General features: G+C 38.9%; 1 protein-coding gene across 1 annotated transcript in view; it reads left to right on the forward strand.

The window, feature by feature from the left end:
• NEK10 (NIMA related kinase 10) overlaps positions 1-23811 on the forward strand; it is a 299100-nt gene extending 275289 nt beyond the window's left edge. Inside the window, exons 35-38 of the mRNA XM_007456721.1 lie at positions 16833-16941; positions 19405-19457; positions 19539-19594; positions 23763-23811. Of these exons, the coding sequence (XP_007456783.1) occupies positions 16833-16941; positions 19405-19457; positions 19539-19594; positions 23763-23811 (267 nt within the window). The remainder of the gene's footprint in view (positions 1-16832; positions 16942-19404; positions 19458-19538; positions 19595-23762) is intronic.
• Positions 23812-24635: the final 824 nt, after the last annotated feature.

A 24635-nucleotide genomic window follows, 5' to 3' on the forward strand; every position in this document is an offset into this window, starting at 1 on the left:
ACCCAGGAGTGTGCTCAGTGGTGTTGCCTGTCACATGTTGTGTGAGCTCACAAAGTATACTGTTGATGGCACTGCCCTTGGCCCTGCCTTAACTGTGGGAATGCAGTTGGCCCCAGTGTCCCTCAGGCACTGTGTTCACAAAGCCACCAGTGCAGATCCATAGGCACCAATCCACTGAAGTCAGGTACCAGGACCACAGTAGTCATGCACTTGGACCCACTGTAGGAGCTATGGAAGCAACCCAGACTCTGGCCCTGCCTCCTTGTGCATGCACTTGCAAAGCTGACAGCTGCTAATGCTGGACTTGCCCCAGCCACGGGAGCACCCGTTGTCCACTTGGATGTCCTGCAGGCACTGAGTTTACAAAGCTGGTGACAGTGGCATAAATCTGCAGATTGCACAGCCACAGGGAGAGGGCTCAGATTTCATCCCTGCTTCCTAAGTTGCACAACTCCTGGGGATGAATTCTGATTTCAGCCTCACCTCTGAATGTGGGCAGCCTTTTGGTGCTTGTGTGCTCCCAGAAGTCATAGAGGTGGCACTGAACCAGCTGTGATCATGCTGAGAAAGAGGCTGCTATGATGGTCCCTGTCCCTCCTTTCCTGCACCTGTTAACAACACTTCACTTCTATGGCAGACCTGGTCTCCTTCCTCCATATACTCCTGGTTGTGGCCCAAAGCATGGTCCTGCCCCTTTAGGCTGTCCCTGCACAACCAGCCACAGTCCTCTCCCTGTGTCTGTGTTGTGAATCCTGAGATTCATTACCCAGCCCCTGCCCACAGCAGCAGATGCACGTCTCAGGCTGGAGAGTGCATGGAGGAGGTGCAGACCCTCTGTGCTGGTCTCTTGCTGTTCTGCCTGCCTCAAGCCAGCTGTTACTCTTTCTTCTGAGCTTCTGGAGCTCCCTTTCTGTCCTTAGTGATCTCCCCACTGGTGAAGGGATTTCCCAGGGTGAGGGAAACTTTCCTCTTTCACAGCTCCCTCCCAGGGGTGCCGGTCCTGTCTCACTTCCTTTATTTTTTTTCTTTTATCCTACTTTGTTACGTGGTGATCTCTCTTGCAATTTTGGCTGTCTGAGACCTTCTGTCAGCATTCAGTAGGTATTCTGTGAGAGCTGTTCGACATATAGATGTATTTTTGACGTATTTGTGGGAGGAGGTGAGATCCACTTCCTATTCCACCATCTCGATTGGAGTCCCCAGAAGAGCCCTTTTTTTTTTTTTTTTTTTTTTTTCTTGCGTTACGCGTGTTTTTTGTTTTTTTTTCCTTGCGTTATGCGGGCCCCTCACTGCTGCGGCCCCTCCCACCTGCGGAGCACAGGCTCCGGACGCGCAGGCCCAGCGGCCACGGCCCACGGGCCCAGCCGCTCCGCGGCACGTGGGATCCTCCCGAAACGGGGCACGAACCCGCGCCCCCCGCACCGGCAGGCGGACTCCCAAGCACTGCGCCACCAGGGAAGCCCAGAAGAGCCCTTTTATGTCAGTTCAGAAGGAATTTTCTTAGACATTCTTCCAAAGAGAAAATATATGCCAAAGATGGGAGGTACACCTCTTAGCTCATGAGCCAAGAGAGGGCCCCACAGTGCCGGTCTGGGACTGCTGAGCCACCTCACAGCTTCAGCCAGCCTGAGAGGCCACTGCTTTGAAAGATTCTGTTGTATCACGCATATTTCCACCTACTGGGTGAACATTTACTTTGTCATCTGATATGTCCAGAATTGAACTCACGACCTGCTTCCTTCCTTTGTCCACAATGAATATCATTGGAAGAATCCATTATCATTCTGCTCAGTCTTTAAACCTTGTGGTCACTTTCAACTGTTCCACTTTATCTCTTGCATCTCCTAAGTCATTAACACCTGGGGAATATTCATAGTGTAGGTGGTTTTGGTTGGCCTTTGATGTTATAGCCCTGGGTTCTAGCCCTGGTTCTACCACTTACTAGCTATGCTCCTTGAGCAAATTACTTTACTTCTCAGATTCCTCATCTGTAAAATGGGGATAATGCCTACCTTACAAAGTAGTTGTAAGAACAAAATAGAATATCAAATGTATCTAGAATGTAGTAAGTACTCAATGGCATAGGTGCTATCATTGTTATTAAGTGGGAATATTTGGTCTTCCATAGCTATTCCTTCCTTTTGGTTTCCACCTAGTCCAAGTTCTTAGCACCCCTCTCTTGCACTAGTGTCACACTTCTTGCTGATCTCCTTTTACTCCAATTCATTTTGCCAGACTTTTTCCAGTGTTCCTAAACACTTATGTCCAGTTTCCTGCCTCACCATTTAACACCAAGTCCCACTGCCTAGGCCTCTGTTATTTGCAGGAGCCTCCTCATGATCTGCCTATGTTCACCCTGAAGTCCCAACCCCACCCAAATTGTTACATATATTGCTTCCAGGGTGATCTCTTCAAAACAGAAATCTGATCATATCTCACACACACACACACACACACACACACACACACACACACACACACACACACCACAGAACATTGTCCAGGGGGCTCTTAGTATAAAATGCCACAATCCCCACCAATGGTGTTCACAGTCCTGTTTGGTCCAAGCCCTGCCTCTCTCTCCACCCTCACCTCATACCACTCTTGCCCCTTGCTGTCTCCACACTGACTACAGTGCCCATCTACCATGCTTCATGTGCAGGAAAGTCTGCACATGCTCTTTCCTCTGCCTATAATGGTCTTCCCACTCCATCCTTTACTCACTATTACTCTTTATTTTGGCTCAGTGTAAGCATCATTTTCTCAGGAAAGCCTTGCCTAAGTTAAATCTGTCTGTTACGTCTTAGAACCACAGGCCTTGCCTTCAATATGTTCAGCATATTTGCAATTTTGCAAATATACAAGTGGATATTTCACAGACATAATTCTCCCTAATTAGGAAGTAAGCTCCAAGAATACAATATTTAGCTACCATTTATTGTTTTCATTGTTTGGATCTGTGCATGGCACACAATAGTTGATTTTTAAAATACTCCCAGGGAGCTGTGGTTCAAGATGGTGGAGTAGAAGGATGTGCTCTCACCCCCTCTTGAGAGAACACTGAAATCACAACTAACTACTGAACAGTCATCGACAGGAAGACACTGGAATTCACCAAAAAAGATATGCCTCATCCAAAGACAAAGGAGAAGCCACGGTGAGATGATAGGAGGGGCACAATCATAATAAAATCAAATCCCATACCTGCTGGGTGGGTGACTCACAAGCTGGAGAACACTTATACCACAGAAATCCACCCACTGGAGTGAAGGTTCTGAGGCCCACATCAGGCTTCTTAACCTGGGAGCTCTGCAACAGGAGGAGGAATTCCTAGAGAATCAGAATTTGAAGGCTAGTGGGATTTGATTGCAGGACTTCAACAGGACTGGGGAAAACAGAGACTCCACTCTTGGAGGGCACAAAGTAGTGTGCACATTAAGACCCAGGGGAAGGAGCAGTGACCCCATAGGAGACTGAACAGACCTACCTGCTAGTGTTGGAGGGTCTCCTGCAGAGGCAGGAGGTGGCTGTGTCTCACTGTGAAGACAAGGACAATGGTGGCAGAAGTTCTGGGAAGTACTCCTTGGCGTGAACCCTCCCAGAGTCTGCCATTAGCCCCACCAAAGAGCCCGGTAGGCTCCAGTGTTGGGTCGCCTAAGGCCAAACAACTAACAGGGAGGGAACACAGCCCCACCCATCAGCAGAGAAGCTTCCGCTTCTCAGCAAAGTTTTACTGAGCTCTGCCCACCAGAGCAACAGCCAGCTCTACCCACCACCAGTCCCTCCCTCAGGAAACTTGCTGAAGCCTCTAAGATAGCCTCATCCACCAGAGGCAGAGAGCAGAAGCAAGAAGAACTACAATCCTGCAGCCTGTAGAACAAAAACCACATTCACAGAAAGAGAGACAAGATGAAAAGGCAGAAGGTTACGTACCAGATGCAGGAACAAGATAAAACCCCAGAAAAACAACTAAATGAAGTGGAGATAGGCAACCTTCCAGAAAAATATTTCAGAATAATGATAGTGAAGATGATCGAGGACCTCGGAAAAAGGATGGAGGCAAAGATTGAGAAAATGCAAGAAATGTTTGACAATGACCGAGAAGAATTAAAGAACAAACAAACAGAGATGAACAATACAATAACTGAAATGAAAACTACACTAGAAGGAATCAATAACAGAATAACTGAGACAGAAGAATGGATAAGTGACCTGGAAGACAGAATGGTGGAATTCACTGCTGCAGAACAGAATAAACAAAACAAGAATGAAAAGAAATGAAGACAGCCTAAAAGACCTCTGGGACAACATTAAATGCAACAACATTTGCATTATATGGGTTCCAGAAGGAGAAGAGAGAAAGAAAGGACCCAAGGAAATCTGGAGAGATTATAATCAAAAACTTCCCTAACATGGGTAAAGAAACAGCCACCCAAGTCCAGGGAGTGAAGAGAGTCCCATACAGGATAAACCAAGGGAGAAACACACTGAGACACATAGTAATCAAATTGGAAAAAATCAAAGACACAGAAAAATTATTGAAAGCAGCAAGGGAAAAATGACAAATAACATAAAAGGGAACTCCCATAAGGTTAACAGCTGATTTCTCAGCAGAAACTCTACAAGCCAGAAGGGAGTGGCATGACATTTTAAAGTGATGAAAAGGAAGAACATACAACTAAGATTACTCTACCTGGCAAGGATCCCGTTCAGATTCAATGGAGAAGACAAAAGCTTTACAGACAAGCAAAAGCTAAGAGAATTCAGCACCACCAAACCAGCTCTACAACAAATGCTAAAGGAAATTCTCTAAGTGGGAAACACAGAGAAGAAAAGGACCTACAAAAACAAACCCAAACCAATGAACAAAATGGTAATAGAGGGCTTCCCTGGCGGCACAGTGGTTGAGAGTCCACCTGCCGAGGCAGGGTTCGTGCCCCAGTCCGGGAAGATTCCACATGCCATGGAGCGGCTGGGCCCATGAGCCATGGCCACTGAACCTATACGTCCGGAGCCTGTACTCCACAACGGAAGAGGCCACAACAGTGAGAGGCCCGTGTACTGCCAAAAAAAAAAGGTCATAGGAACATACATATAGATAATTACCTTAAATGTGAACAGATTACAGGCTCCAAGGAAAAGACACAGGCTCGCTGAATGGGTGCAAAAACAAGACCCATATATATGCTGTCTACAGGATACCCACTTCAGACATAGGAATACATACAGACTGAAAGTGAGGGGGTGGAAAAAGATATTTCATGCAAATGGAAATCAAAAGAAAGCTGGAGTAGCAATACTCATATCAGATAAAATAGACTTTAAAATAATGAATGTTACAAGAGACAAGGAAGGACACTACATAAGGATCAAGGGATCACTCCAAGAAGATATAACAATTATAAATATATATGCACCCGAGTGGAGCACCACAATACATAAGGCAACTGCTAACAGCTATAAAAGAGGAAATCGATAGTAACACAATAATAACGGAGGACTGTAAAACCTCACTTACACCAATGCAAAGATCATCCAAACAGAAAATTAATAAGGAAACACAAGATTCCCTGGTGGTGCAGTGGTTGAGAGACTACCTGCCAATGCAGGAGATGCGGGTTCGTGCCCCGGTCCGGGAAGATTGCACATGCCACAGAGCTGCTGGGCCTGTGAGCCATGGCCACTGAGCCTGTGCATCCAGGGCCTGTGCTCCACAATGGGAGAGGCCACAACCATGAGAAGCCCGTGTACCGCAAAAAAAATAAAAAATAAAAAATAAGGAAACACAAGCTTTAAATTACACAATAGACCAGATAGATTTAATTGCTTTTTATAGGACATTCCATTAAAAAACAGATTACACTTTTTCCTCAAGTGCACGTGGAACATTCTCCAGGATAGATCACACCTTGGGTCACAAATCAAGCCTCAGTAAATTTAAGAAAATTGAAATCATGTCAAGCATCTTTTCTGATGACAGCACTATGAGATTAGAAATCAACTACAGGGAAAAAAAAAACGTAAAAAATACAAACACATGGAGGCTAAACAATACATTACTAAGTAACCAAGAGATCACTGAAGATATCAAAGAGTAAATCAAAACATACCTAGATAAAAATGGGAATGAAAACACGATGATCCAAAACCAATGGGATGCAGCAAAAGCAGTTCTAAGAGGGAAGTTTATAGCAATACAAGCCTACCTCAAGAAACAACAAATATCTCAAATAAACAACCTAACTTTACACCTAAAGGAACTAGAGAAAGAACAAGCAAAACCCAAACCTGGTAGAAGGAAAGAGATCATAAAGAACAGAGCAGAAATAAATGAAATAGAATCAATAAAACTAAAAGCTGGTTCTTTGAGAAGATAAACAAAATTGATAAACCATTAGCCAGACTCATCAAGAAAAAGAGAGGGGCCTCAAATCAATAAAACTAGAAATGAAAAAGGAGAAGTTACAACAGACACTGCAGAAATACAAAGCCTCCTAAGAGACGACTACAAGCAATTCTATGCCAATAAAATGGACAACCTGGAAGAAATGGACAAATTCTTAGAGAGGTATAACCTTCCAAGACTGAGCCAGGAAGAAACAGAAAATATGAACAGACCAATCACAAGTAATGAAATTAAAACTGTTATTAAAAATCTTCCAGCAAACAAAAGTCCAGGGCCAGGCTTCACAGGTGAATTCTATCAAACATTTAGAGAAGAACTAACACCCATCCTTCTCAAACTCTTCCAAAAAATTGCAGATGAAGGAACACTCCCAAACTCATTCTATGCAGCTGCCATCACCCTGATACCAAAACCAGACAAAGATACTACAAAAAAAAGAAAATTACAGACCAATATCACTAATGAATATAGATGCAAAAATCCTCAACAATATACTAGCAAACAGAATTCAACAACACATTAAAAGGATCATACACCTTGATCAAGTGGGATTTATCCCAGGGATGCAAGGATTCTTCAATATACACAAACCAATGTGATACACCATATTAACAAATTGAAGAAGAAAAACGATATGATCATCTCAATAGATGCAGAACAAGACTTTGACAAAATTCAGCACCCATTTATGATAAAAACTCTCGGAAAGTGAGCATAGAGGGAACCTACCTCAACATAATAAAGTGCATATATGACAAAACCACAGCAAACATCATTCTCAATGGTGAAAAACTGAAAGCATTTCCTCTAAGAGCAGGAACAAGACAAGGCTGTCCACTCTCACCACTATTATTCAACATAGGTTTGGAAGTCCTAACCATGGCAATCAGAGAGGAAAAAGAAATAAAAGGAATCCAAATTGGAAAAGAGGTAAAGCTGTCACTGTTTGCAGATGACATGATACTATACATAGAGAATCCTAAAGATGCCACCAGAAAACTACTAGAGCTAATCAATGAATCTGATAAAGTTGAAGGGGACAAAATTAATGTACAGAAATCTTGCATTCCTACACACTAATGATGAAAAATCTGAAAGAGAAATTAAGGAAACATTCCCATTTACCTTTGCAACAAAAAGAATAAAATACCTAGGAATAAACCTACCTAGGGAGACAAAAGACCTGTATGCAGAAAACTATAAGACACTGCTGAAAGAAATTAAAGATAATACCAACAGATGGAGAGATATACCATGTTCTTGGATTGGAAGAATCAACATTGCGAAAATGACTCTACCACCCAAATCATATTACAGATTCAATGCAATCCCTTTCAAAATACCAGTGGCCTTTCTCACAAAACTAGAACAAAAAATTTCACAATTTGTGTGGAATCACAAAACACCCTGAATAGCCAAAACAATTTTCAGAAAGAAAAACGGAGCTGGAGGAATCAGGCTCCCTGACTTCAGAGTATACTACAAAGCTACAGTAAACAAGACAGTATGGTATTGGCACAAAAACAGAAATATAGATCAATGGAACAGGATAGACAGCCCAGAGATAAACCCTCGCACCTATGGTCACCGTATCTTTGTTAAAGGAGGCAAGAATATACAATGGAAATAGACAGCCCCTTCAATAAGTGGTGCTGGGAAAACTGGGGAGCTACATGTAAAAGAATGAAATTAGAACACTCCCTAACACCATACACAAAAATAAACTCAAAATGGATTAGAGACCTAAATGTAAGACTGGACACTATAAAACTCTTAGAGGAAAACATAGGAAGAACATGCTTTGACATAAATCAGAGCAAGGTCTTTTTTGATCCACCTTGTAGAGTAATGGAGATAAAAACAAAAATAAACAAATGGGACCTAATGAAACTTCAAAGCTTTTGCAAAGCAAAGGAAACTACAAACAAGATGAAAAGACAACCCTCAGAATGGGAGAAGATATTTACAAATGAATCAATGGACAAAGGATTAATCTCCAAAATATATCAACAGCTCATGCAGCTCGATATTGAAGAAACAGACAACCCAATCCAAAAATGGGCAGGAAACATTCGAATTATAGGGGTTCCAGAAGAAGAAGAGAAAAAGAAAGGGACTGAGAAAATATTTGAAGAGATTATAGTTGAAAACTTCCCTAATATGGGAAAGAAAATAGTTAATCAATTCAAGGAAGCACAGAGAATCCCATACAGGATAAATCCAAGGAGAAATACGCCAAGACACATATTAATCAAACTGTCAAAAATTAAATACAAAGAAAACATATTAAAAGCAACAAGGCAAAAACAGCAAATAACACACAAGGGAATCCCCATAAGGTTAACAGCTGATCTTTCAGAAGAAACTCTGCAAGCCAGAAGGGAGTGGCAGGACATATTGAAAGTGATGAAGGAGAAAAACCTGCAACCAAGATTACTCTACCCAGCAAGGATCTCATTCAGATTTGATGGAGAAATTAAAACCTTTACAAACAAGCAAAAGCTGAGAGAGTTCAGCACCACCAAACCAGCTCTATAACAACTGCTAAAGGAATTTCTCTAGGCAAGAAACACAAGAGAAGGAAAAGACCTACAATAACGAACCCAAAACAATTCAGAAAATGGGAATAGGAACATGCATATCAATAATTACCTTAAATGTAAATGGACTAAATGCTCCCACCAAAAGACACAGATTGGCTGAATGGATACAAAAACAAGACGCATATATTTGCTGTCTACAAGAGACCTACTTCAGAACTAGAGACACATACAGACTGAAAGTAAGGGATGGAAAAAGGTATTTTATGCAAATGGAAACCAAAAGAAAGCTGGAGTAGCAATTCTCATATCAGACAAAATAGACTTTAAAAAAAAGACTATTAGAAGAGACAAAGAAGGACACTCCATAATGCTCAAGGGATCGATCCAAGAAGACGATATAAAAATTGTAAATATTTATGCGCCCAACATAGAAGCACCTCAATACATAAGGCAAATACTAACAGCCATAACAGGGGAAGTCGACAGTAACACATTCATAGTAGGGGATTTTAACACCCCACTTTCACCAATGGACAGATCATCCAAAATGAAGATAAATAAGGAAACACAAGCTTTAAATGATACATCAAACAAGATGGACTTAATTGATATTTATAGGACATTACATCCAAAAACAGAATACACACTTGTCTCTAGTGCTTATGGAACATTCTCTAGGATAGATCATATCTTGGGTCACAAATCAAGCCTTGGTAAATTTAAGAAAATTGAAATTGTATCAAGTATCTTTTCCGACCACAACGCTATGAGATTAGATATCAATTACAGGAAAAGATCTGTAAAAAATACAAACACATGGAGGCTAAACAACACACTACTTAATAACGAAGTGATCACTGAAGAAATCAAAGAGGAAATCAAAAAATACCTAGAAACAAATGACAATGGAGACATGACGACTCAAAATCTATGAGCTATTTGTAATGAGGAGGATAGATCTAGAGTCTGTCATACAGAGTGAAGTAAGTCAGAAAGAGAAGGACAAATACCATATGCTAACACATATATATGGAATTTAAGAAAAAAAATGTTATGAAGAACCTAGGGGTAAAACAGGAATAAAGACACAGACCTACTGGAGAACAGACTTGAGGATATGGGGAGGGGGAAGGGTGAGGTGTGATAGGGCGAGAGAGAGACATGGACATATATATACTAACAAACGTAAGGTAGATAGCCAGTGGGAAGCAGCCGCATGGCACAGGGAAAGCGGATCTGTTCTTTGTGGCTGTCTGGAGGGGTGGGATAGGGAGGGTGGGAGGGAGGAAGACAAAGAGGGAAGAGATATGGGAACATATGTATATGTATAACTGATTCACTCTGTTATAAAGCAGAAACTAACACACCATTGTAAAGCAATTATACCCCAATAAAGATGTTAAAAAAATATGGGATGCAGCAAAAGCAGTTCTAAGAGGGAAGTTTATAGCAATACAAGCCCACCTTAAGAAGCAGGAAACCATCTCGAATAACAACCTAACCTTGCAACTAAAGCAATTAGAGAAAGAAGAACAAAAAACCCCCAAAGTTAACAGAAAGAAAGAAATCATAAATATCAGATCAGAAATAAATGAAAAGGAAATGAAGGAAACGATAGCAAACATCAATAAAACTAAAAGATGGTTCTTTGAGAAGATAAACAAAATTGATAAACCATTAGCCAGACTCATCAAGGAAAAAAGGGAGAAGACTCAAATCAATAGAATTAGAAATGAAAAAGGGAAAGTAACAACTGACGCTGCAGAAATACAAAAGATCATGAGAGATTACTACAAGCAATGCTATGCCAATAAAATGGACAACCTGGAAGAAATGGACAAATTCTTAGAAAGGCACAACCTGCCAAGACTGAATCAGGAAGAAATAGAAAATATGAACAGACCAATCACAAGCACCAATATTGAAACTGTGATTAAAAATCTTCCAACAAACAAAAGCCCAGGACCAGATGGCTTCACAGGCGAATTCTATCAAACATTTAGAGAAGAGCTAACACCTATCCTTCTCAAACTCTTCCAAAATATAGCAGAGGGAGGAACACTCCCAAACTCATTCTACGAGGCCACCATCACCCTGATACCAAAACCAGACAAGGATGTCACAAAGAAAGAAAACTACAGGCCAATATCACTGATGAACATAGATGCAAAAATCCTCAACAAAATACTAGCAAACAGAATCCAACAGCACATTAAAAGGATCATACACCATGATCAAGTGGGGTTTATTCCAGGAATGCAAGGATTCTTCAATATACGCAAATCTATCAATGTGATTAACCATATTAACAAATTGAAGGAGAAAAACCATATGATCATCTCAATAGATGCAGAGAAAGCTTTTGACAAAATTCAACACCCATTTATGATAAAAACCCTGCAGAAAGTAGGTGTAGAGGGAACTTTCCTCAATATAATAAAGGCCGTATATGACAAGCCCACAGCCAACATCATCCTCAATGGCGAAAAACTGAAAGCATTTCCACTAAGGTCAGGAACAAGACAAGGTTGCCCACTCTCACCACTCTTATTCAACATAGTTTTGGAAGTTTTAGCCACAGCAATCAGAGAAGAAAAGGAAATAAAAGGAATCCAAATCGGAAAAGAAGAAGTAAAGCTGTCACTGTTTGCAGATGACATGATACTATACATAGAGAATCCTAAAGATGCTACCAGAAAACTACTAGAGCTAATCAATGAATTTGGTAAAGTAGCAGGATACAAAATTAATGCACAGAAATCTCTGGCATTCCTATATACTAACGATGAAAAATCTGAAAGTGAAATCAAGAAAACACTCCCATTTACCATTGCAACAAAAAGAATAAAATATCTAGGAATAAACCTACCTAAGGAGACAAAAGACCTGTATGCAGAAAATTATAAGACACTGATGAAAGAAATTAAAGATGATACAAACAGATGGAGAGATATACCATGTTCTTGGATTGGAAGAATCAACATTGTGAAAATGACTCTACTCCCCAAAGCAATCTATAGATTCAATGCAATCCCTATCAAACTACCACTGGCATTTTTCACAGAACTAGAACAAAAAATTTCACAATTTGTATGGAAACACAAAAGACCCCGAATAGCCAAAGCAATCTTGAGAACAAAAAATGGAGCTGGAGGAATCAGGCTGCCTGACTTCAGACTATACTACAAAGCTACAGTAATCAAGACAGTATGGTACTGGCACAAAAACAGAAAGATAGATCAATGGAATAGGATAGAAAGCCCAGAGATAAACCCATGCACATATGGTCACCTTATCTTTGATAAAGGTGGCAGGAATATACAGTGGAGAAAGGACAGCCCCTTCAATAAGTGGTGCTGGGAAAACTGGACAGGTACATGTAAAAGTATGAGATTAGATCACTCCCTAACACCATACACAAAAATAAGCTCAAAATGGATTAAAGACCTAAATGTAAGGCCAGAAACTATCAAACTCTTAGAGGAAAACATAGGCAGAACACTCTATGACATAAATCACAGCAAGATCCTTCTTGACCCATCTCCTAGAGTAATGGAGATAAAAACAAAAATAAACAAATGGGACCTAATGAAACTTCAAAGCTTTTGCACAGCAAAGGAAACCATAAACAAGAACAAAAGACAACCCTCAGAATGGGAGAAAATCTTTGCAAATGAATCAACTGACAAAGGATTAATCTCTAAAATTTACAGGCAGCTCATGCAGCTCAATAACAAAAAAATAAACAACCCAATCCAAAAATGGGCAGAAGACCTAAATAGACATTTCTCCAAAGAAGATATACAGACTGCCAACAAACACATGAAAGAATGCTCAACATCACTAATCATTAGAGAAATGCAAATCAAAACTACAATGAGATATCATCTCACACCAGTCAGAATGGCCATCATCAAAACATCTAGAAACAATAAATGCTGGAGAGGGTGTGGAGAAAAGGGAACCCTCTTGCACTGTTGGTGGGAATGTAAAGTGATACAGCCTCTGTGGAGAACAGTATGGTGGTTCCTTAAAAAACTACAAATAGAACTACCATATGACCCAGCAATCCCACTACTGGGCATATACCCAGAGAAAACTATAATTCAAAAAGAGACATGCACCCCAATGTTCATTGCAGCACTATTTACAATAGCTAGGACATGGAAGCAACCTAAATTCCCATCGACAGACAAATGGATAAAGAAGATGTGGTGTACATATATAATGGAATATTCCTCAGCCATAAAAAGGAACAAAACTGAGTCATTTGTAGAGACGTGGATGAATCTAGGGACTGTCATACAGAGTGAAGTAAGTCAGAAAGAGAAAAACAAATATCGTATGTTAATGCATATATGTGGAACCTAGAGGTACAGATGAACTGGTTTACAGGGCAGAAATTGAGACACAGATGTAAGGAAGAAAAGTATGGACACCAAGGGGGGAACGTGAGGGGGGGGTGTTTTTGTGATGAATTGGGACATTGGGATTGACATATATACACTAATATGTATAAAATGGATAACTAATAAGAACCTGCTGTTTTTCTAAAAAGAATACTCCCTGGAAACTTCCCTGGTGGTCCAGTGGTTAAGACTCTGTGCTTCCAATGCAGGGGCCATGGGTTTGATCCATGGTCAGGGAGCTAAGATCCCACATGCCATGTAGTGTGGCTAAAAAATATTTAAATTTTTTAAAATTTTAAGTTAAAAAATGTTTTTGAATAAAAAATACTCCCTGAATTAATGAATAACACTTGTGTTCCTCTCTTCAACCTAAATCCCCAAGCCTCTATAACATGGAGTAATGTCATAGCCCTTTATCACTTTGCCATTAATATGCAATACCCAGCCTTTGCCCTCAAGTTCCTCTCACCTGGAATATTCACTTGACTTCCTTGCATCCCACCCAAATCCAGCCTTTGTATTTCAGCTCTAGTGTTTCTTGTACAGAGCTTCTGAAAACCATGCTGGTCTTCATGAAGCATCCTTGTTTGTGTAAGCTTAGATCTCACCGCCTCATTTCACACTTCATTATTTAATGCATTGCCCTCTTGTTTTATGTACATTAGCCTATTTTTCCAGTCAATTTGCAAGTCTCATGGAGGCCAGATCATTTCTGTGTCCTCCATGGTGCCCAGCATGGTGCTAATAAGCTAGGCAGATCATCATCAGTGTATGTGGATTGAAAGGTTTACATTTCTTATTTACAAAACCTGCTCAGGTCACATAGTAAGGGGCAAAAAAGATTTGCTGAAAGAATATAGTATACATCAAAAAACTGAACTGCAAAATGAAATTCTGGAAATTTCCTAGGATAAAAATAAATGTATCTGGGTCTCAAACACAAGACTAAAGATTTTAGTCCTTGGCTTCTTCCATGGTCCCATCCCTTTGAGAATTCACAGTTCTTAGGCTAGAAGACTGCTAGTGTGACACAGGCTCTGGAAACATCAAACACGCTTCTCTTCAAGGTTTGAATCAATGAAAAGAACTTGTCCTGTCATCTTAAAATGACTCTTTTGACCTCTCCATGTCACAATTCACATATGGTACTGTGCATCTTCCTGTCTGTGAAATCTTTAGGATTCCAAGGTGTTCACTTAATAATTAAGTTGACTTAAATAAGCTTTCTAAGAAATAATTGGGATGAACATTTCAGGCAGCCAAATTACTCCTATGCTGAACCATATGAAAAAAAATCCATCTGAAGTCACCTGAAAGGTAATATCAGGAAATCATTTTCAGCATTACAAGACATATTAAGAACTTCAGTTGGAATAATCTACTACCTTAGATATTAGAACTACAGAATGCTTAAGGCTATCTGCATTGCCTCCTAATAGCACTGATGAGAAAGTTATTAAGTGAATAAAATCTTCCTGCATTACACTATTACAATCTTACAATCTTGTCTTTTTTTTTTTTTTTTTTTTTTTGCGATACGTGGGCCTCTCACTGTTGTGGCCTCTCCCGTTGCAGAGCACAGGCTCCGGACGCGCAGGCTCAGCAGCCATGGCTCACGGGCCCAGCCGCTCCGCGGCATGTGGGATCTTCGCGGACCGGGGCACGAACCCGTGTCCCCTGCATCGACAGGCAGATTCTCAACCACTGCGCCACCAGGGAAGCCCCAATCTTGTCATTTTAAAGATGGGTTATTAATTTTATCAGTTGTCACTAAAGTAAGGAAAATAAATTTTCAAGAATATAAAAGGATGATTCATATCTTTTTTCTAATGTGTAGCATTCGTTGGCAATATGAAGACTGGAAAACTCAAAAATGATTTTTATTTATAGTATCCAAAGCATATTGATGGAATAATTATCAATTGCTAATATAAAATGTTTATATTAATGTATAAAATGCATAATGTATACAGTGAAGTACATATACAGCTCCATGAACTTTTACATATATATTCAGCCATGTGACCACCACCCACATCGATATATAGAACACTTCCAGCCCAGAAGAAGGCTCCTGCCTGCCTTTTCCTGGTCAAACTCTACTACCTGCTACAATGTAATCATTGTCCTGATCTCTGTCACCATTGGTTAGCTTTTCTCGTTGTGAAAATATGTGTAAATGAAGTTGTACATTGTGTATCCTTTTGTGTCTGGCTTCTTCTGCTCAACACTCATCCATCTTGCTTTGTATATCCATAGTGTGTTCTTTTTCATGTTTGGCAAAATTCCATTGGATAAGCACACCACAATATATTTATCTATCCTGTGGGCATTTGGGGGTTTTCCAGTTTTTGATTATTATGAATAAATGTGATACAAACATTCTTGTACATGTCTTTTGATGAACAGAAGTACTCATTTCTCTTGTGTGTGTATATCCAAGAATGGGATTGTTGGCTTAAAGGGTGGGCATATTTGTGAACTGCCAAACAATTTGCTCGAATGATTGAATCATGATATATTTTAATTCATGAATAGAGTTTGTGAATCCAAGGTAACTACTGTTGAATAGTCTAAATTGTGCCTTTTGTTTCTGATTTATTAATATGTATCGACATTTTTAAAGTATATTGTTTTACACAGGCACAAAAACTTGGCCAGTTCAAGTGTTAGTTGGAATTAAAGGTGAAAGGATTTTGAAAGTTTCATTTAAAAAATTCATCCTTATAGAACGGCATTAAACAGTTGGAACTTTAATAAGTTCTGGCATTTAGTGAATTACTCTTTCCTTTACAGTGTTGGGAATTAATGTTTGGAGATTAAAATTAATTAATAGTAATTTAGGGGCTTTCCTGGTGGCATAGTGGTTGCGAGTCCGCCTGCCGATACAGGGGACACGGGTTTGTGCCCCGGTCCGGGAAGATCCCACATGCCGCGGAGCGGCTGGGCCCGTGAGCCATGGCCGCTGAGCCTGCACATCCAGAGCCTGTGCTCTGCAACAGGAGAGGCCACAACAGTGAGAGGCCCGCGTACCGCCAAAAAATAAAAAAATAAAAATAATTTAGAAAAATGTATTAAGAAATATGTTTGCCTTGGTCAAACAAGAATGATTTGGGCTAAATATTATGTTTTGTTGAATGATTGGAGTTCATTCCTCCTACACCTGACAAAAATAACATTTTGATATCTCAGGCCCATGCCATTATTTTTCTATCCAGTTTTATTTTGTTCTCATAAAGCTATATAGTATTTTTTTATTTTCATGTGACCAGGAATTATCTACTTGCTTTCACTGTAATTTGCCTGCATCTAATTTATCATTTTTTTTGAAAGGAAGAAGATTGGTCTTTATCTGTATAGAAGGGATTGACAACAGAAGAGCACTAATTTTTCTGGGCAGAGACGCACACAGAGGTCTCATGTCATTTAATTCTGAATGCAAAATAAGATGCAGTTTTGCTTTTTCTGTTTCAGTTGTCTCAGGGATCTCCAGAACCAATTGAGACCAACCTTTTCACAACAGATTACCATTTATTGCATCATTCATCAAGTCGAAACAGCCTATCCCCAAATAACCCAACAGGTAATGGTCTTCAACACAGGAAATCTGGCTTTCACAAAGAAATAGATTGTTCGGATCAACAGCTATCATTAAAAGATTATCTTCAATTTAAAATGAAAATAGAGTTTATTTTGATTATCTGTGGTGACAGTTGGAAGGACATACAGTAGGAATTTAGAAATTCCCTGAGATTTATTTTACACACTCGCGACACCTTCCTTGATCATTTATTAATACTATAAGCAAACAGAATCTGTGTGGGTACATTGTATTTCCTTTTACTTCTTCTTATCTGATGATGGGAAATCAAATGCCCCAAAACATCCAGGGGGATAAAAAGCAGAAATGAAGAGCTTGAATAAAACAGAAAATTTGACACTTACCTGAAGAATCCACATCAGACATATTTAATTTTTTTTCTTTTTTGAAAAAATTTCTCATAGGGAGGCAATATAACATAGGGATTAAAGGTATGTATTCTGTAAACCAGGATGCCTAGATTCAAATCTCAGCTCAACCACTTAGTAGCTGACCTTGAGCAAATTATTTGACCTCACTGAACCCCAGTTTCCTTGCCTGTAAAATGGGAACAAAAATGGTAACCATCTTAGGATTATAGCAATGATCAGTGTAAATATATAAAAAGTACTTAGCCAGTAATAGGGACTCAGCATAATGTAATTTTTCTTGTGATATTTTTGACCTCAGAAGAGATCTTCAAGCTACTCTGAGGTTACAGAATTCCTAAATAATTTTGGAATCCCTGTAAACTATAGTTATATCTCTCAGTGGGGCAGACAGATGTGAAGCTTTTACTGTTAAATGAAGACTTGCCATCTACTCAGACAAAAAAAAAAAGCCTAATTCTGTTGTGCTTTTGAAGTTGCCTAATTTAGGCAAATCACTTCATGTACTAATTACCAAACTTTCCCTAAGTCTTGGACTCCTAGGATACAGCTAAACTGGGTAGACAGAACTTCATTTAAAATCATCCCTGAGAAATCTGTAAGATCGAGATAAACTGTTTTCCAAAGTCATTTGCTTTTATTTATTTTTAATTGAACTATAGTTGATTTATAATATTGTGTTAGTTTCAGGTGTACAGAAAAGTGATCCAGATATATATATATTCTTTTTCAGATTCTTTTCCTTTTCCTTTATAGGTTATTAAAAATATTGAATATAGTTCCCAGTGCTATACAGTAAATCATTATTGTTTACATATTTTATATATAGTAGTGTGCATCTGTTAATCCCATATGCCTAATTTATCCCTCCCCCCCCCTTTCCCCTTTGGTAACCATAGGTTTGTTTTCTATGTCTGTGAGTCTGTTTCTGTTTTGTAAATAAGTTCATTTGTATTATTTTTTAGATTCCACAGATAAGTGATATCATATAATATTTGCCTTTCTGACTTCACTTAGTACGATGTGGTATATATCACATTAAATATTAGCCATAAAAAAGAATAAAATCTTGCCATATGCAGCAACATGTATGGATCTAGAGATTATCATACTAAGTGAAGTAAAGTCATTTGCATCCCCCTGGGCAGGTAGGTCAGTCACAGGCCAGACTTCTTACCACAGCAGCCCTGCTGAGTGAAGAGCTATGGTGAAAGTCTCTCAGCGGCCTGAGAGGGAGTTAACAGGCTCTTCCAGAAACTGGATGCCCCACCCCAGAGCAGACCATGTGTGTCCCTGGTCATGGCAGCCTGGACAAAAGCAAAGACAGCAGAACCAGGAGCACTTTGGGCAACACCTTTAAGCTGGGCTTGAAAAACAAGATGCCAGCACTCACACCCTTGAACATCCTCTTAACCTTCAACCCATTATCTTTTCTCTCTCCTAAGTAAGTGGCAGGGGAGCTCCTGTGCCTCCATGTGATGTGTTGATTGACCTGAGTGGAAACTGGTCAACATTGCTTTGGGTGGTGCTGGGGTTGGTTAATGTGCTGGTATATCATACTCAGACCAAACCTCAAAAGAATTACAGTCTTCTGATTTTAAATGTATTTTATTCCCTCCTGGCAGCCATAGCCAAGGGTCAGACCTTTGTTGTCCTCCTCTGGCTATTTCTGCCTTCCTCTAAGAATTTGTTTTTTTTTCTAGCACATATCTACTCTTTTTGCCTTGTGGATTAGGAATAGTTTCTTAATCTTTTTGCCTATCAGGAAGTTTGTGTTTAGAACCACTCCTCACCTATCCTTACACACACACACACACACACACACACACACACACACACACACACACACACACCTAACTTAATTCGCCAATTTATACCATGAGCAATGCACATAAATCTTGTGTATTATTTTGTGATGGCCACCCCAAAAGGCAAGATAATTTGGAATGTGTTTGTAAGTACTCATCTTCATCACTAAGAAACTGACCTCTTTTCACTGCATGTGAGTCATAATTGCCAATAAAATCTTAGAAAACATGAACCAAATGTCAGGCTTTTCATAATTTATCTATTTCAGGTCTACCCTCCAGCTTTGATTTGGAGCAGGGGATAACATATGAACAGATGCAGGTGAGGTTTTTGCAGTGCCTCTGAATGATTTTATTTTGTTGCTTTTAATTCATTACTAACCTGTTTTTTTTTTAACTTTAGATTGTGATTGAAGAAGTCCTAGAGGAAAGTGGTTATTACAATTTTACTTCTAACAGGTGAGATCTAGAAATGTGAAAATTCAATTTAGGCCATTGGATATTAGATCTAATTTCTCTATCCTTGATTCTAGAGGTTTTCCCCGACCTTCTATTTTAAACACTTTTGTAAAATATCTTGGCTTAGACTTGATACAACTGTGAGTAGAATGTATGTTGACCAACTTTTATATGGATGCAGCTGCTGTATTCTTGGTTGAAAAAGAAAGGGTGATCACTTAGTAGTAATTTACTCCTACATAATGAAATGGAAAATTATTTCTACATTGTTTTTTTTTAATTAAGCATGTTTGTCCCGTATTAGAAGAGCTGAAACTCCAATGTCCATGACTAAAATCTAGCAATTATTTGTATAGAATGCAAGGGGGAAAATGCAACTGAACAAAGAATCACTTCTGATGAATTTAAGATATGTTTGTGGGAAAGGGATTTGTTGTTATGTGTTCCCATTTGCTTACCCTAAATAAGAAACTGCAGCTTACTGGGGCTGTGTTATCTTCTAAAATAATCATTATTGGTGCTCTAAAAATATACTCTATTTTATCAATTTCTTTCAGTTATGGATTCCTGCAATTTTACTCTTGGGCACAGTTTAGGGCACAAAGATTTGAGTACAATTAGTTTGAGAGGCAATCCCAAGAAACTCTGGTAAGGGATTAAAGAAATAATTCAATAAAGATTTCATTTTCAAGTAAGTTACTATTGTGGTGGTTGGAGCTTGATCCCATTATGGAAATCTGAGAGCCAGTGGAGAACATGTACCTCAATTCTCCTACTTATGGACTGAGGGAGCTGTGATGGTATTTATCTCTAATTTCCATTAGTCATCGTTTGAGGCCTTTTTCCCCAGAAGATGTTAGTTCCCTGGCATTTCTGGCCTTCTGTAAGTGTGGACAAAGCAGATTCTAGAGACCAGAGATATCCTCAGGAAAAGAAACACAGGTGCTGGCCATAGGGAATCAGGCCAGCATGCTTTGAAGTGCTTTGAATGAGGGGATATGGGTGCTGACAGTGTCTGCTATACATGAGCTGTCTCTTGACTTTTCCAAGGAGCCCACTCATAACAGAAGCATCAAATTGAACATGAGTAACCACTTACACATCCTATATGGCCAAAGTTGCCTTAGGAGACATAGTCCAGTGGAGTTTGTTTTCCCTAAGTGGCCTTTTCTACCTGGAGGAATAGCCTTCCTGTCTAGCTAATGAAGCTATCTGTTGACCACTATTTAAATTATTCTAGAAGTCTTCCCCAAAGATAACTGTTAGCCATGGAAAGAGAAAGAGGTCTCAAGAACATTCTATTAAGGTCATTATATTGAAATTAGAATCTTTTTTGAGGTTAGGTTAACCTTTTTTTCCCCTGTTTCAATGAGTTGTTCTTATGAATCACAGATAAGATTATTCAGCTGCTTGCTCTTTTGGCTTGATAATATATTTCCAAAATACTATCTTTGTACATTTAGTCCTGTTGTGATTTGTAACCGCAGAGAAATGATGAGTAATTCTCATTTTCCAAAGGTATGTTGTTAATAGAAATCACCATCTCCATAATAACTCTTCTCCCCCTCATCCCTGGAGGGATTTTGAATTTTCATTTTTTCCTCTTGATCTGAGTACATCCAGCCTTCCATGGATAGTATGAATATCTCTGTTCTTGACTCTCAGCAACTTATTATTTCAAGTGCCGTTGCTTGTAGTGGGGCAAAAGTCATGCTTATCATTTTTTTAATCACATTTTCTCAGAGACTCAGGATCGTGGTCAATGGATGTCTTCAAATTTTTGCAGAAAATCAGCTAAATATAATGAAAAAGCATGGGTGTAAGGAACTTAGGGAAGCTCTTATAAGAGCTCTTATTTTTCCTTTTTTAGAAATAGTAATTCCAGTCTTATTTTGAAATTTATGGTTATCCTTTTCAATTCTACAATTATTAAGTTTTTAAAAAATCAAACATTACTTCTACTTTCAAAGACATATTCCTGTATTAAAAGAAATTGCAGATTTTCTTCTTATGGTAAATAGACAATAAGAAGCCTAATGACAAAGGTGAAAATTTATTTACAGTTATATTCAGAATTATGAATATAATATGAAGATATGATTTAAACGATCAAGTTAAAGTAATATATGATGGAAATGACATCAAATTTTCTTAAAATGTTCCAAATTAAAATGAATCATCCATATAAAAATCCATATAACCAGGGGCTTCCCTGGTGGCGCAGTGGTAGGGAGTTCGCCTGCTGATGCAGGGGACACGGGTTCATGCCCTGGTACGGGAAGATCCCATATGCCGCGGAGTGGCTGGGCCCGTGAGCCACAGCCGCTGAGCCTGTGCGTCCGGAGCCTGTGCTCCACAGCGGGAGAGACCACAACAGTGAGAGACCCGTGTACAGCAAAAAATAAAAAAGTTTTAAAAAATTTAAAAATCCATATAACCATGATACTCCCTTTTCAGTTCCTAATAACAGTGATAGAATATATAATTGGGGGAGACAGTTTTCACGGTTTACCAGTAAAAATAACCTTTGGTTGTGCTTAAAGCCATTACTTGTTTACCGATGTTCCCAATTAGTTTCCAAGAAGTAAGTCAGGCTCCACATAGAAGTACCTAATACTTCACAAACTGAAAGTGTACATAATTCCAAGTATGAATCAGATCAGTCATGATTTTTCCGTACTCAAAGGATAGAGGATGCTAAATATCACAGGAAGTGTAGAGGTAATTAGAATCAGTACTTAGAATCAGTATATTTTCCCAAATTGGTTTTGTAAATAGCCAATATTATCAAAGATGATAATAGATGTTATATGAAAAATAAAATTCCATGACCAAATATATTTGGGAAACCCTGAATGTACATTTTTCCATTTGGGGAGAATGTTGACACACATGACTATATTGAAAACTTTGAGATATACTTTAGGAAAGAAGTCTGTTGACCTTGTTTATCCAGTGATTTTTCATCTTTTACTTGGAACACAAGTTGAGAAAACCTTCCCTAGCAATGTGGTTTGAAATAAGAAACATTGTTTTAACTCCTCCACCAGTATCTAGTCAAATCTGCTATTGTTCTCATAATCATCATCATCATCTTAATTGTCATCATAGCCATCATTGCAAAATATTATTAAATGATCTTGATTAATAACCATGCAAAGGGAATTACATACATAAGTCCTATATTACTCAAGCTTACAGCTTAAGACTGTCAGTTCAAACCTATACACACATCTACAAAGCATCCATACAGCAGCTAAAGCATTAAGCCAAGACATGGAACATGTCAGCTTAGATCATAGGGTTTATGTTTAGTTAGGGTTAGAGAGATGCCATTCTCAAATGGAAAGACTCAGGATAAGGCCATTATCTAGCTATTAGCTGTCTTTGGGGAAGATACCTAGAACTGTTATAAGTAATGGTGAGACTGCTTGGGCAGTTGGTAGGAAGAATGTTTCAGGCACAACATACTGCATTAGTTAAAGAAAGTGATAACAAAAATAGAAACAACAGCAAGGAGCCCTAACCCAAATGAGGGATTTGGGAAGGGGAAGTAGAACTGAGTTGAGATTGCAAGGAAAATGAAACAAGTTCAAAACAAACTGGGCCAGCCCCAGGTGGGCTCTATTTGTGGTCATTTGCAGGGATGTATGATTACCTATATTTTGCACACATTAATATTTAGCTTTCTTACCAGAAGGATACAGCCTGGCGTGCCTTCATTTTATTGTTCTAATGAGAGTAAAACTGTTGAGTTTTGTGAGTGAATAGATGACCAGCATACCATTCTTATATACTTAGGGGCACATATTAATATTTTACTTTGTAACAATGAAATATGTGTTGAGAGAAAAAGAAATCTACATTGAATCAACTTGCATTGCTTTAAAATAGGCATTTAGTGTACAGGTTACTTTGGATGGGTATTAATTTTTCCACTGTAGGATTATTAGTTCCTATTACGTTTATAATTTGAGAAAGAAAATGCTAGCACTGAACTTCAGCAAAAGTCAACTTTAAAAATCTCCCCTTTCCATCATGTTAGAATCACCTTTTTATTCATTGTGATTTATTTATTTATATACCTGAGCTACTGCTTTTGAAACTGGATATGTGAACTAAAATATTTGAGACTGTAGAGAACTCCTTCCACTTTTGAATCTTCTAGGTATCACTCCTATCCATGGGGGACCAAGAATCACCCAGCCAAAAGATGAAAGTGCTGCATTTTGAATGGACTTGGTTTTCCCAGTGAAGATCAAGTTCTGGACTTCAACCACTACTGGCCCAAAGATTGGGTGCTGCTAAAAGAGTGTGGAAGAGAAAAGACCAACATGCCATGGTGCCTGCAGGACCTCTTTCTGGAGGTCCAGTGCTAAGAGGCTTCATCCTTGGGACACATGTATACAGGATGGCAGGGCTCCCAGTGTGCTTCTGGGAGAAAATGCTGCAAAATTCATCTGTGAGAAGAAAACCCACTCCTTGCATAACTTTCCTCCAAGTTAAAAAAAAAAAACTTGTCATATTTTTCAAAGGAATCTACTTAGAATTGCTGAAAATATGTTTAAAGGCATCTATGTATAAAAGATAGTTTTAGATAAAGAAAATTATAGAACTCAGAACAGTAATATATTGGGTGATTCACTGTATCCCTCAATTTTTTTAATCTTAAAAGAAATTCAGAATATGTGATCGAATTATTTTGTAGTTTTATTTGTTTGTTTTAATGAAAGGATTGGTTTTCTCTTAACCAGTTGGGTACTAGTGGTCTTGAACAGTATTTGTAACCTTGCACAGCCTCTGGGAATAACAGTCAAATTGTCATATTTAAGCTAAGAATGTATTGATGTATAGTTTGTGTATATGTATATATACATAGTGGGAGGAGGGAGGTTTTGATTAGGCTAATGCTTTGCTGCTAATCAAACTCATAGTGTTTTTAGGGCACTTTGAAGAGTCATAGAGTCTATGAAAGAGATGCAATATTCCATATTCCAAGTCCCTCCTAACTGAAATTACCAACATTGCTTTTAAATTTTTA

The sequence above is a fragment of the Lipotes vexillifer genome, unplaced genomic scaffold (assembly GCF_000442215.2).
Source record: "Lipotes vexillifer unplaced genomic scaffold, Lipotes_vexillifer_v1.1 scaffold612, whole genome shotgun sequence".
NCBI lineage: Eukaryota > Metazoa > Chordata > Mammalia > Artiodactyla > Lipotidae > Lipotes > Lipotes vexillifer.